General features: G+C 43.6%; 1 protein-coding gene across 1 annotated transcript in view; it reads left to right on the top strand.

Annotated features, from left to right (window-relative positions):
• Window positions 1–15,118, top strand: part of LOC105812995 (nodal modulator 1) — a gene marked incomplete at its 5' end in the record, with an annotated part of 57,009 nt that overhangs the window by 8,701 nt on the left and 33,190 nt on the right. Inside the window, 9 exons of the mRNA XM_012647556.1 lie at window positions 793–893; window positions 1,808–1,914; window positions 3,525–3,597; window positions 5,990–6,142; window positions 6,719–6,856; window positions 7,173–7,262; window positions 9,990–10,095; window positions 10,285–10,435; window positions 14,839–15,013. Coding sequence (XP_012503010.1) covers window positions 793–893; window positions 1,808–1,914; window positions 3,525–3,597; window positions 5,990–6,142; window positions 6,719–6,856; window positions 7,173–7,262; window positions 9,990–10,095; window positions 10,285–10,435; window positions 14,839–15,013 — 1,094 coding nt within the window. The remainder of the gene's footprint in view (window positions 1–792; window positions 894–1,807; window positions 1,915–3,524; window positions 3,598–5,989; window positions 6,143–6,718; window positions 6,857–7,172; window positions 7,263–9,989; window positions 10,096–10,284; window positions 10,436–14,838; window positions 15,014–15,118) is intronic.

Here is a 15,118-nt window from a genome sequence, read left to right as displayed (position 1 = left end):
TTTTTTTTTTTTTTAATGGAATGAATGGCTAATGTGGAAAAATCAGGAGATGATACATAAACTCCAAATTTCCAGTTTTTCTGAGAAATTGGAAGCTCCAGCGACCCTGGGCCACATGGCGGAGTTCAGTAGCAGTTGCCCCATTTCACTTTGCGTGGTCCTCACCTGGCCTTTTCTGCTTACTTTGTATCCATGTGGCTCCCATGGCATTGAAGTTTGTGGTCTTGGTTTAATGTGGCTGAAATCATGGAACTCATATACTTGGTCAAGGGACAGATTTGGAGCCAGGCGTTTGGGGTCGAATCGGGGCTCTGTCACTCACAAGTTCTGTGACCTTGGGAGATCCTTTAACCGTTCTGTGCCTCAGTTTACCCCTCAATAAATTGCAGATAGTACCTACCTCTTATGGTACTAGTGAGAATTAGATGCACTTAGCTCAGTGCCTGGTTTGTGGTGAGCATTCAGTAAATAACATTATTTGGTGCCTGCTGAATTTTCAGTGGGACTGCAGTATAACTCGGCTGAAAGACTGTTTTAAAACGATTTTATACTCTGAACACTGGTTCCCTTGGGGGCAGGAAACCAGGCGGCCAGGGGAATAGGGGTGACAGGGAGACTTTTCCCTGCATACCTTTTTGTACCTTTGAATTTTGAGCCTTACGAGTGGGTTAAGTGTTTAGAAATAAATAAGATGAAAGCTTAACAGTAAAACGTGTTTTACTTGGGTGGTTTCACTGTATCCTAGAACTAAGTTTGCCCCTGTGTCTTGTTCCGTTTCCTCTCCCGCCTCAGAGCCGACGAGTGTGGAGCTCTACGTGGACGGCGTCAACGACATCTGCACGAAGGGCGAGGACATCAACTTTGTGTTCACGGGCTTCTCTGTGAACGGAAAGGTTTGGCTTCGGAGCTTCATTGTTTTTCACGTTCGCTCTGTAATATATACTGCGTCTTAGCCTTTTAAAAAATGGAGGATGTTTTGATCCAGGGGCTTTGATCCCACAGGGGACCCACAGAGAACCTTCCAGAGAGCCTGTGAACTCAGCACGCTATTGTCTGTAGAATGTCATGAGTGTCCTTAAGAGTCAGATCCCCGCTGCCCCCAGAGTATGGACTGTGAGTGTTTATGCCAGACGTGGCCTTTTACAGGGATGCAGAGCTGAAAGAACGCGCTCCCCAGGGTCCTGGCATCGTGCCATCCCTGTGGGACGTCGGCTTCTCGCAGACAGGATTTGCATTCGCTTCTGCCACTGACCTAGGGGTGTTCTCAGTATTTCAGTGCTCTTGAGACTTTTGTGGGCCACCTTGGTGGCGTGAATTTAGAGCACTAATGTAGGTGAACGCATGTTCTCAGGGGAGAGATTTTTCCTCTGTCCCTCCTGTGCCCGGGGTTGAGGTATGCGGGTTTCCTTGCTGTCCTTTTCTTCACGACGGGCTTATTTCTCCTTCACCTTTTTGTTGAGAGTGGGGCCCTTCCATGCCAGTTGTGTGTGGGGGTTTCTTACCAGAGATGGGGATCTTGGACATTTTTTCTTTCTCAGTGGTTTGTAAAATAGTGTTGCATCTTTAACCGATGGTGTTTAAGATTCAATGAAACAGAGCACCATTTTGCTGTTACTGTTGCCTTTCCCATTTCACCCCCAGGAAGCGTGTCCAGGAAGGGTGTCTGTGACTTATATCATCTTTCCAAAGGGGTTCTTGATGCAAAGAAGGTTCCAGGCTCCACCCGGGGGCATTAGCAGGATTGACAGCGCTTTGAGAGGAGGCTGCTTTGCTGTTGGGCAGGACCTAACCTTCTTCTCCCCGGCAGGTCCTCAGCAAAGGGCAGCCCCTGGGCCCCGCGGGAGTCCAGGTGTCTCTGCGAAACACAGGGACCGAAGCAAAGATCCAGTCCACGGTTACACAGCCTGGTGGAAAGTGAGTGGCGTCCTGTACCCAGCCTGCGCTAGAGCTGGGCTGTGCTGGGGATGGGGTGTGGGGATTTGGATTCTGGGCCACCTGGGTTCAGATCCTGATTTGGCCTCTTAACTTTGGGAGAGTTTTCGTCCCTCAGAGCCCCAGGTTCCTCGTGCGTCAAATGGAAGTCGTTTGGCCCATCTGTCTTAGCACTGATGGGATGATTAAACATGAATTAATGCCCATACAATGCCTGCTGCAGGGCCTGGCACTTACTGGGCCTTCATTTAATGGTTGGGCTAGCTCTGGCGCCCAGTAGCCTGAGTTTGAATCCCAGCTCCCCTATTTGCTAGCTGTTTGACCTGGGGCAAGTTACTTAACCCTCTGTGCCTAAGTTTCCTCACTTGGAAGTGCAGATAATTGTGAAACCTACCTCTTAATGTTACCGGGAAGATTGAATTAATGCTATTGTTGCAAACTGCCTGGGATGGAGTATATGCGTAATAAATGTTAGCTCAATATAGGTTAGCTCAGTTATGATTTTAAACAATCATATTATCCCTATGATATCAAAACCATTTTGTGATTGGAACTGATGATTATTTAATTAACCTTGCCGAGTCAAATGTAAAGCATTTATTTAATGGATTTATACAATCAAGTTGTAAATCTTAACAGATATGCCAGGATTAACACCAGAGGAGTTCAAACTGATAATTTTGAAAGCATTCAAATCATTACTAACCACTTTCAAATACAAAACGGACTAAATTGCTAAATAGAAGTTTATAATGAGTCAGTAAGTCATCCAATTTTAAAGTTATTATTGTTGAAATAATTTTTTATTTTTGAAATAACATTTATTTCTTGATTGGTGCCTCTCCATCTCTGTCCTAGAGCAGGGATGCGGAGCTGTCATTTTTTTCTAGGCTGGTAGTTTGTTGTTGACCTCACTAACAAACCAGAAAGAAGTGACTTGAACTTTCTGACTCCCTTTCCTCTGCACTAACTAAAACAATGACAGTAACTGGCAGCGCTGGGCAACCCTGACAACGAAGTAGAAGCTAAATCTTACTAAGCCCAAAATCCAATGGCAAGTTCAGTTTTATTATAGCAAAGTGATTTCCAAGCCCTAGCCAGGGCCAGGTATTAACCGGCAACATTTGAGATAGTAAGATACCACCACAGAAGAAATCAAATTTTTCTTTAAGCCCTCTACTTGTCAGGTGCCTTGCAAATTTAAAGTGTTAAACCTGTCAGAGTCCTGACAGTAGCATTTCCAGCCTCAGCTCGGCTTGCTCTGGTCTTAGTTTGCCTGTAGTACACAGTATGACTGATCCTTGCTGAATTATAACGACTGGTTTATGCCAGAAATCCTTGAGATTAAGGGAACGGTAAACCTTCCTCCCTCCTGTCAGCACATGGGACACCCCTCCTTGCACACAGTAAGTGCTCAATAAGTGCTCTCTGATATGAATTTGTACAATGAAGGATTGAATTTCATCCATGTTCATTTAACAAGCTAATGGCAAGTCGTGATAATTCAAACACTAGTGCCGCCAGCATGAGTCATAAAATTAGACATACTGGGGTTGTTTGGAGAAAGTGAAGTGGTATTTTGTATTTCTTAGGTTTGCATTTTTCAAAGTTCTTCCTGGAGATTATGAAATCCTTGCAACGCATCCGACCTGGGCATTGAAAGAGGTGAGTGTTTCAGCTACCTCTGTAGCCAGGCCAATAATGTGCTAGTTTGTTGACAAATGTAAGGGTTTTCAGTTTAGGAGAGGAAATAATTTATGGTTTTTCCAGAAGTGGGTGAAGAAACAATGGTGCTGCTGATTAGTTTGGTGGTATTTATATGGTATAACTCCTCACTGTAGCAGATGCTACTTGTTTGGTTTCAGTTTTAGATGACAATGTTGTCTTCCTGCTGTGAAATAGGTCTGTTATTAACTATAGCTATTTTAAGCCAAATCAACAGCAGAAGGCCCTGATGAGATATATTTGTTGTTCTTTTTTCAGTTTGAAACAGAAATAGGTAAATATACTAAACATTCTATAAACTGTTGTACATGTGCCCGGGGAGAATGTATAAGAATGTTTATTGCAGCTTTGTTTATAATAGCAAAATGTTATAAACAACTTCAGTGCCAATTAAGAGAACAATTGGCCAGGCATGGTGGCTCATGCCTATAATCCTAGCACTCTGGGAGACCGAGGTGGGAGGATTGCTTGAGCTCAAGGAGTTTGAGACCAGCCTGAGCAAGAGCCAGACCCCATCTTCTACTAAAAATAGAATAATTAGCCAGGCTTGGTGGCATACGCCTGTAGTCCCAGCTACTCAGGAGGCTGAGGCGGGAGGATCACTTGAACCCAGGAGTCTGAGGTTGCTGTGAGGTAGGCTGACGCCACGGCACTCTACTCAGGGCAACAGAGTGAGACTCTGTCTCAAAAAAAAAAAAAGAAGAATAGATTGTGGTTTCATCCCACGATAGAAATCTGTACGTCAGCAGTAACAAATGAACCAGAGCTACATGTATCAGTATAACTACATTTAAGGGGGCGGTGAAGAGAAGTTGGTTCATGGGTACACAAATATGGTTAGACAGAAGAAAGAAGTTCTGGTATTTGATAGTACAGTAGGGATATTATAGTTAACAATAATTTATTGTATATTTTAAAATAGCTAGAATAGAAGAATTGTAATGTTCCCAATACAAAGAAAAGATAAATAATACAAAGAGAAGATCAACAATAGCCTAATTACCTTGACTCGATCATTACACATTGTATACGTGTATCAAAATATCACACATGCCCCAAAAATATGTACTGCCATGATATATCAATACAAATATCAATAAATATACATAGCTACATTTAAAAACAAAATTGTAGGAAATATTAAAACACGATAACACCATTTATAGACATACAGTCTTATGTAGAAACATCGTAAAGACACGACGGGAATGGCAAACGCTATGTTCACAGCAATGCTGACATCTAGAGAAGGAGGGAGCTGGGGGTTTGGGGGTACGCCAGCGTCTCGAATTGTATTTCTGCTCTTACGTTTCCTTGGCTGGTTAGAGGGTATATAGAGGTCTTTTTAGAGCATTCTTTATATCTTTTTGTTGGACTGAAATAGTTTATCATAAAAGGTCAAAAAAGAAGAAACGCTACGAGGGGAGGTTCTGTAATAGCTGTGAAAAACCAAATTGAAATGAGACGTAAAGGACATTTTAATATGTTAGTCTCTGTGTTTCAAGGCTGTGTCTTATTCTTGCTAAAGCAGCATCAGAATCAGTATTTCAGTTTTCACTCTATAGGTATTATACGTTTATAATAGGTGGTATAGTTTCATGTATCTGTTTATTACTTATTTTTCAGGGTTTTTCTCTTCTGGAGCAATGTTTAAAAATTGTTTTATTTAAAACTCAAAAGCTTACATATTACAAATAGAATCGATTTTAAGGTTTACATTGTATGTTAATTGGATCCATAAAGGATTTTGAGCTTACTAATACAAAATTGGGATTTTAAAGTAAGCATGCTATTAGAAATCAGGATAATGATTACCTTTTGGGGGTTAGTGACTGGAGGTGAAGGCAAGGAGGACTTCCGGGGCACGGGTTCTGTTCTCTCTCTGGGTGTTGGTTACCCAGAATAGTGTGTTCAGTTGGTAAAAATCCTGTACTGTATACTTAGAATATATCCACTTTTCTCTATGTAAGTTGTACGTTAACAAAAAAGTTAAATACGTGCATATATAACATTAGACATGGAAAAAAGTGAAATATGCTCATTTAAAAACTTTGTAACATACAGAGGAGTATAAAGGAATGGAAACAAAGAAATTTCGGAAGTTGGAAAAGTGTAAAGTAAAATATCATCACCGTATAGACAGAGTCATCTTGATTTTGCCATGTTTCCTTTCTCTTCATCTTGGGCATTAGAAAATAGTTGCGATCATCCTAGATATGCGATTTTATGTATTGATTTCCCAGTTAATATTTGAGCTTAAGCGTGTCCTCATGTTGTTGGACACTTTGAGAGTGTTTATTTTCTTGGAAGGTAAAACCTTTTCCTGTTGCAGGCGAGCACCACGGTGCGTGTAACCAACTCCAATGCCAACGCGGCCAGTCCCCTCATAGTTGCTGGCTACAATGTGTCTGGCTCTGTCCGAAGTGATGGGGAGCCCATGAAAGGGGTGAAGTTTCTTCTCTTTTCTTCTTTAGTAAGCAATGAGGTAAGCAAACAAAAGTAAAAACAAAAGAGATTTTTGTGTGTGTATTGGTGTGGGGAGGTAAGAGGATGGGGATTATAGACTAAAATGTACTGTTTAAAATGCAGCTTCAGGTTGATTTATGTCTTAACATTCAGGAACATTAGGTGTCTCTGTTGACTCACAAGACGTTGAATATTTATACTGGGAGACAGTGGCATTTGGTGGAAAGTGCACAGGCTTTGAAATCAAACAGACCCAGTTTAAACAAATCCCAGTTTCAAACAAATGCCTCTTGCTAGCTATGTGACCGTGGGCCGGTCTGTTCACCTTCCCAAGCCTCCGTTTCCTTGTCTGGAGAATGGTGACCCACTGTAGGGAAGGACAGTCATGGCATTTTCCCCAAGAAGACTGTGCCAATTTTTAACTTTACAACTTGGATATAAAGATTTTCGTTCCTTTTATCTGTACTAATATGCCATAGATTTCAGAAATATGTATTGACATTAAACCTATAAAAGTTTCCTATGGTGTGGCTGTTTGATGGTACTGAGAACACGTAAGTGGAAAAAGAAGTTTTTCCCCCACCCCCCGGCATAGGATGTCCTGGGCTGCAACGTCTCACCAGTGCCTGGATTCCAGCCCCAAGACGAGAGCCTAGTGTATTTGTGCTATGCGGTCTCCAAAGAAGACGGCTCATTCTCCTTCTATTCCTTGCCAAGTGGGGACTATACAGTGGTAAGTGAAACAGATTGCCGTTCTGTTTGTGTTTGGGACTCTCAGGACACAGTCAGAGGCGATGCTGTCTGGATGTTAAAGGAACAGTTGACCTGCAGCTCCATGAACACTGTTCAGTAGTTCCTTAAGATGAGACTCTGACCCCTCAGTAACAGCTGCAAAAAGTGCAGCTTTTAAAATCGCCAACAGTGAAGATGAATGTTTCTGTTGGCCTGTCTTAAACCCCTTGTCACTTGTGGGCTGCTAGGTCGATTATTAATATTGATGGTTGAATCATGTTATTGGTTCTTAGTAATTAACAGACTCTTCCTTCCAGATTCCGTTCTATAGAGGGGAGAGAATTACTTTTGACGTTGCACCTTCCAGACTTGACTTTACAGTGGAACATGACAGCCTAAAAATTGAGGTAAGGCCTTCTTATCTGTCTCTTGGAGGGACAGGTGTTTGAGTTCCCATTCTAGGCACAGGTGTTGCAAACATGGTTTAAAAAAAAATCCAGAAGGGCTGTTGGAAAAAGTGGAATCTTGTATTGTATTATAGTTTAGCCTGGGATCCACTAGATACCTGACTTCGCGTACACATCATATCTTTATTGTAGAGAATTGGATTCCTAGTTATATCTACTTTGTTCAATGAAATGAGATATTTATTGAGTCCCAATGACATACATTTCAGATACCATTCCAGGGCTGGGGATACAGCAGTGACCAAAGGAGGCAAATATTCCTGTCCCTGTGGAACCCACGTTGTAATGACAGAAAGGGACAACACATGTATAGATAAGTAAGTTAGAAAGTATAGTAGAAATTCTTAAGTGTTCTCTAGAAAAATAAAGCAAGAAAGGAGACCACACAGTTTCAGGGTGGAGACGGGTTGCAGTCTTTATAGGGTGTTCTTGGGAAGTCTTCACAGCAAAGGTGATATTTGAGCAACAACATGAAGGGGAAGAACAAGCAAACTATATTTACCTCTGTGGGAAGAGTGTTTAAGACAGAGGGAATGGCGTGTGCAAAGGTCCTGAGGCAGGAGTGTACCTGGAGGGTTTGGGGCACCCCAGGGAGGCCAGGGTGGCTGGAGTAGAGGAAATGGGGAAGGAAGGAAGAGGCAGAAGGAGGCTCAGAGAAGTGAGGGGCTGGATTGTGCAGGGCCTTGTGGACCACTTTGCCCATACCTCTGGGTGAGAATTGGTACTACTGAAGGTTCTGAGCAGAGGAGAAGTATGATCCCTAAGGCTGTTGTGTTGAGAAAAGTTTGCAGAGGACCAAGTTTGAAGCAGGGGACCAGTTAGGAGGCCGTGGCAGTAACCAGGTAAGAGCCCACAGAGCTTGGACTGTGGTGACAGGAATGGGCAGGGTGCTATGTGGCCTGATAAACTCCCTAGACCCTCTCATGGATGGTAGATGTACTTTGCATCATATTTATGTCTTCTTTAATTACAGAGGTAAGAAGTGGTTACTGTAGAAAATTGGCCAGATAGGGTAAATCCCAAAAGAAAATAACAATCTTTCCTAAATGGACCACCCAGTGTTAAAGTTATTGAAAAAATTATATTTTAATCGTTTTCTTTTAATATTACATTTGAAAGCACTGTGTTAAAATAGCTTAAACTGGTAGGAGCTGGCTTTTAGGTCACAAGCACAGTGGGGTGCTGTCTCTGCTTTTTAAGATTCAGTAAAGCATTTGACTGTTCTGTGCACTGGATTGGGGAAGAGGAGGGTGAGAAGATGAAGTCTTCCTTTGCTTCAAAGGCTTGCAGAGAAGGACATTACCAGATGACCACCAAATATAAATTTTTAAAGAGATAAATGGTATTTCAGGGAGTGAGGGCCTGTAAGTTTCCTGAGATTAGGACCTGTTAGTGTCTTATTCTTTACTGTTTTCCTAACATATGAATTAGTGCCTGGTACATAGTAGGTGACTACTAATAAAAATGTTTGTTGAGTGCATATATAGATTAATAAGTAGGTTTATGGGTTGGAGGAACCTCATCTTTTGGAAGGCTCGGGAAGGGCTACCTAAATAAAAAGGGAGACATTTGATTTTATAAAGCTCTTTTTCAAATGCTGTTGCATATATTCATTCATTCATTCATTTGGGACTTATTTACTGAGTGCCTGTCATGTACTGGGTCACTAAGGTAGAAAGGTTCCCGGTCTTCATGAAGGTTACATTCTAGTGTGAGGGAGACAACTCTAAGAAATCAAACAAGTTAGCACTTTGGGAGGCTGAGGTGGGAGGATCACTTGAGGCCAGGAGTTCGAGACCAGACTGAGCAACATAGTGAGACCTCGTCTGTACAAAAAATAAAGAAACTTAGCCAGGTGTGGTGGCACACACCTGTAGTCCCAGCTACTCAGGAGGCTGAGGTAGGAGGATCGCTGAGCTCAGGAATTTGATCTTGCAGTGAGCTGTGATGATGCCACTGCACTCCAGCCCAGGCAACGAGCAAGGCTCTGTCTAGAATGAATGAATGAATGAATGAATGAATGAATGAATGAAAGAACGCAAACAAGGACATTTCCGATATTGGTAAGTTTGATAAAGATATTAGAATAGGCTAGTTGAACTTGTGGCACCACAGATCCAGGCGGTTGGAACTGAGTGACTACAGAGAAAGCACAGGTGTGCTGCTCACAAGCGAGTAGGGCACAGATACGGACAAATCCCAGGACCGCATGGTGGGTGTGGTGACGGGGCTTGAGGGTGGTGGTCCAGATGGTGTTCTTCAGGACCTGAGTTCGGGACGGAGTGGAAAGAGCAAGGAGGGGCACGTGAGACCTTGCAGAGGTGGAGTCCACAGGGCGGATCCATGCTGGAGGGAGGGGGTGGGGTCCAAGGTGACGCTGGGCTTTGCGCTTAGGAGGCGGGAGGAAGGTGTGATTGACCGAAATGGGGACATCGGGAGTGGGGAGGCGGGAAGTGGGGGAGGCTGGGGAAGCTTTCACAAGACTGAGTCAGTGGCCTTTAACTTGTTCTTTTTTATTCCACTATGTGACAGACGCCAGCATGCTGGGAATACAACAGAGAAGACAGACTCTGGGAGGGGGGTGGACGTAAGCGACAGCGTGCACGGCAGGAGGAGTGTCTGTGGCTCCAACACACAAGCACCTTCTTCCTGTTCTTCATTTTCCAGCCCGTGTTCCACGTCATGGGGTTCTCCGTCACTGGGAGGGTCTTGAACGGACCTGAAGGAGAAGGCGTCCCGGAGGCAGTCGTCACTCTGAATAACCAAATCAAAGGTGGGCAGACACATTTGCCCCCGGAACTGTTGGCCAGTGCTCTTATTGGATCACAGAGAAATGGAAAGGAACCAAATCTTAATGACTATGTGAAAACATGCCAGTTTTTTGTCTCATGTATTGTCGTGTACATGTAAGGAGATGCAATTGTTTTTGGCTCATTTCTGTTTGCGTGCTTTTGTTTTACAGTCAAAACGAAAGCTGATGGCTCATTCCGCCTGGAGAACATAACAACGGGGACATACACCATCCACGCTCAGAAAGAGCACCTCTTCTTTGAGACGGTCACTATCAAAATTGCACCTAACACGCCACAGCTGGCTGACATTATTGCGACAGGGTAAGCGTATTGTGTGCGGATTTGGAAGCACCAATGCTGATGTTGGCAGCCAGTGGGGAACGGCATTACCTGCAACCTGACTGTGTGTCTTTGCTTAGCGTCCGCATTGAGGCTTGGACACATGTTGAGAAATGCAGGCTGGCTGCTTTAGAAAGTTTAGTGCTAAATCTTATCAACGGAAGGTACTTACATGTTGGATGCTTTAAGAAAATTCCCTTGCTTCAAAGTTAAAATGGTTTTCTTAAATTAGAAAAAGATCTTTCATGTCTGACTTCATATCCATGGGAACTTTTTTTGCTTAATCTTTTTTTTTTCCTTATTTGTAATTTTTTTTTATGTAGAGACAGAGTCTTGCTCTTGCTCAGGCTGGTCTTGAACTCCTGACCTCAGGTGATCCTCCCACCTTGGCCTCTCAGAGTGCTAGGATTACAGGCATGAGCCACCGTGCCCCTTTTTTCGCTTTATCTTTGAGGACTTTGGAAGATGGTGTAGTTGGTTGCGAAAGTTTGTTGGAAGGTGCTTCAGGTCATTGGCATAGTTCTCTTGGCCTTATAGTTACTGATTGTAAACTCAGGAGGGAACATCCTGTGGTCGAATTTGTGTAGTTTTATCCTCTGAAGCAAGATCATGTCGGGCAGATCTCGGATCATTTTCTCACCTGTGTGTCACCTGCAGAATGGAGATGCTGCCATCTTGCTTTTAGACAGCAACGGGTGCTTACAAAACAGTAGCTTGGAGGGAGAGTGCAGGGTGTTTTTTGCAGACGGGCAGCGTGAGCAAAGGCAAACGGTCTCCAAGCAGCACGGTGTGGATGGAAGCACGAAGCTTGGTGCTGCCGGAGTAGAATGTGCTGGGCAGGCGAAGGACAGTGGCAAGGCTGGAGGGGGAAGATCTCAGAGCGCCTCCTCACCCTCCATCGGAGCACAGGGGCTTTCTCCTCCAGGGACCAAGGGGCCATGAACAGTTTTGAGCTTCGAGGTAACATGGTTTGATCTTTATTTTCAGTAAGGCATTCAGATGGCACGGAGGAGGGCAGCTTTGAAGGGGATAAGATTAGGACACAGGATGTCTAAAAATAGAGTCAACAAGGGCTTACCTTGTAGGGAAGTCAAGGACAGATTGGCAAGGTATTTAGGGTGCCCAGCTTGAGAGGCAGGATGGCTGTGCACGGGTCAAGGAGCCAGTTAGGTAACAAGGGTTCAGTTATGGGTGCGCGGGTCTGTGGGGCCACTAGGTGGCGCTGTCCAGTGGGTGCTTGCATAGATTGTAACTCAGGATTCGGCCGTAGGTGGCAGCCAGAACCTTGAATGTGCACAAGTAGGTGGAATTAGAAGGACATAGGCCACAAATGGAATGCCGGCATTTACAGGTGGCTCACGGAGGGCTTAGGGTGGGTGAAGTCATTGGAGCTAAGAAAGTAAGTTTTAGGTACAAGGTGTGCCCGACGAGGAGGGAGGTCCACAGAGCTGAGCCCTAGAAAACAGTTCACCGGCTTGGTCCCCAAGGAGGCCATGGCGACCCTATTCTGTAGGCAGGTGCAGATCAGGGTCAGGGGGTTTGGTGGTGAGTGGGAGACGAGGAAACAAATCCCTCAGAAACTAATTCTTGGGTATAAGCTCTCCCTCCCTCCCTCCCGTAAACACTTTTTAGCAGTTACTCGGTGAAGCCCTGTGAGAAGTGCTAGGTATGTAATAATTAGTCAAACTGACATCGCAAAGATGCGGTTTTCACCCTACTGGGGAGACGGCGTTAAGACAAATACATTTGTGATTATAAATTATGGTCAGTGTTGTGGGGGGAAGACCGGGGTGGTATGAGAAGATCTAACTTAGGTTGGGGAGCCCTGGAAGGTGCTCTGGGTTGCTGAGACCTTGGGGAAGACTGGGAGTTGCTCAGTAAAGACCTTCCTTGTTAGGGGGGCAGCAGCTCAGAGGCCTGGAGAGGACAGGAAGGTGCAGAAAGGCAGTGGCATGGCTGGAGGCGGTTGCTGAGGTCGGAGAGCTGTGGGGCCTCGTCGCCTTGCTGTGGGCCTGGACTTTGTTCCCTAAATGCAGTGGAAATGCATTAATAGAGCTGTCAGCAAGCAAATGATATAGATCATGGCATTTTGAAAAGTTTTTTTTTCTTTCTGGCCTCCGTGTGGAGTATGGGTTGGAGGGAAGCCAGAATGTGCATGGAGGGACCACAGAGCGGGCAGCGGCAGTTGTCCCGAGGAGATGTGGTGGTGGCTGGGACCAGGGCACTGGCAGGGGGGTTGAGGGTGAGGTGTAGACGGGTTTGGTAGGTCCTGCGGAGACCTGTGCCAACAGGCCTGTGCTCTGGGAGTCCCGGGTTTCTTATTTGAGCTCTTGAGTGGATGGAGGAGGTGCTATTTGCAGAGATGGAGGAAATATATTTATGTTCTTCTTTAAAGTGGAATATTTGGATCATAGAAAGAAAAAGAACATTTGTTGAGCATCTTTGGAAAAACTCATCATTTTTCATTTGGGCCAACATAGCACAGTTACTTTTTTTTAACACACTCATGTTTCTTAGTTTTTCTTGTTTTCTTTTTTTTAAAAAACAAATTTACCCCATTTATTTCAAAAACACACTCTTTGACTTCTGTCCAGATGACTCTGAGAATATAGTTCTCATATTATACACCAAGATAACCAGATTCTATTCATAAACATACTAAACTATACTGAAATAATCTATTGACACAAATCAATTTTTAAGAGCTTCAGTGGAACCTAACCTTCTTCTACCGGCATTATAGTTATTTTTCCAAACTAAACCATGTTTGAGGTTTGGGTTAACTGGGAACTTCTCTTTCATTGAGAATATGAGCTAAAACAGATCTATGGTTAAAATGTTTACCATATAGAGAGGCTAAGAGCTTCAGCTGGGGCCAGGTAAGGTGACATGTTCCCTGACAGGTTCACAAATCAAGAGGGTGTGAAAGGTCCTTAGGAATAATTCCATCAATAATTGCTAACTATACTTTTAATTCTGAAAGTACACAATGGGGCAATGTGACAACCAAAACGCATGCCTTTTCATCTAGATCAGAGGTTGGCAAACTTTGTCTGCAGAGAGCCAGAGAATAAATATTTCCAGGTTCTCGGCCCATACGGCCTCTAGGGTGAATTGCAGACAATTTGTCAATGAATGGATATGGCTGTGTTCCAATAAAATTTCATTTTTTGACACTGAAATCTGCATGTCATATGATTTTTATATGTCACAAAATATTATCCTATTTTTAATTTTTCTTTTTCTCTTTTAACCACTTGAGAGTGTGAAAACCATTCTTGACTTTTCGTCCATACAGAAACAGGCCCGTGTGGCCCGTGGGCCATAGTTTGTTGACCCCTGCTATGGATAGCGAGCTCACGTGACCGGGTAGTCACTGCACTCTGAAGACATGGTGTGCTTTTTATTATTTGCAGGTTTTACGTACACAGTCATCCACCATTTTGTTTTCATTCTATTGTTTTTCAGTTAAGGCAGAGTGGTGGTTCTCATGTTTAGTGTATCCCATAATTGTCTGAATCCAACATTCTTTATCTTTCTATCAAAAGTAACAGCTGATTTTTATCTAAAATGATTGTTTACGATTAGGAAATATAACCTTTAGTCCGTTGAAGAAACACTTGTGGCCTCCAGCTGTGACGCATTCCACTGTACCAGGCCATCTGACTGAAATGTGAAGGCCCTCGCTCCAAGGCCCATGCTCTTTGTGGATGTGCCTTTCGTGTGTTTCTCCCCGGATGCTTTGCGGCACCGTACTGCTCATTTAAAATCTCGAATCTGAGTCATTACCTTAATAGGGCTTTTCAGTTATAAGTTGGTGTGTGGCTCCTAGCTCGCAAGGAGTTCAATTTTAGCTTTGCATTTTTTAACTTAATTATCTTTTCTGCTCCAATCTCTCACTTTGCTTTTATCCATGCATTAGATATAATCACAAGCGAGGAAGAAGGAAGGAGTCTTCGATAACCCTGCCTGGTTTTATGGCCTGCTTAATGGCACAGTTTCTTAGGCAACTTACAGCTCTTCCCTTTAAGGGCTAGACCACATTCCCGGTCTGAAGCTGCTCCACCAGCAATGATCCAATTACCTGAAACATTTTTATTATCTGCAGATTTTCTGAAAATTGCTTCTGCAGTGCGGGATTGCCAGATGTCACCTAGAACACACAAACAGCCCCACCACGGGCCTCTGCAGAAAGAAGTCCAATCTTCCTTCTGAGTTTTTTTTTTAAAAACTGAACTCATTTAGACTGCATTCTGTCTCTTCATTAAGATTAAAGTAGTCTCAGGAACAGGGGCTGGAAGAAGGCTCCATCTTTTTGGGTTGATAAGAGCCTTTCCTGTTATAATTGAGTTCTCATGCTGGAATGAATGGTCGTCTTTTTGCAGGTTCAGTGTCTGTGGTCAGATATCAATCATTCGCTTCCCTGACACCGTCAAGCAGATGAGTAAATACAAAGTTGTCCTGTCATCTCAAGACAAGGACAAGTCTTTGGTCACCGTGGAGACGGATGCTCACGGATCATTTTGTTTTAAAGCAAAACCGGGGACCTACAAAGTTCAGGTGCGATGAGTTTTTTAAAATTTAAAATATTTGAGAAAAAGCAAAGATTTTTAAAAGGGTTATTAGCTAAAATAGGGTTTGAGAAGAGAAGGAGCATTTCAATTT

This window comes from Propithecus coquereli, unplaced genomic scaffold, assembly GCF_000956105.1.
Source record: "Propithecus coquereli isolate 6110/MARCELLA unplaced genomic scaffold, Pcoq_1.0 Scaffold27, whole genome shotgun sequence".
NCBI classification, from domain to species: Eukaryota; Metazoa; Chordata; class Mammalia; order Primates; family Indriidae; genus Propithecus; species Propithecus coquereli.
The sequence above is the reverse complement of the archived record's forward strand: the minus strand, read 5'-3'. Positions and strand labels throughout refer to the sequence as shown.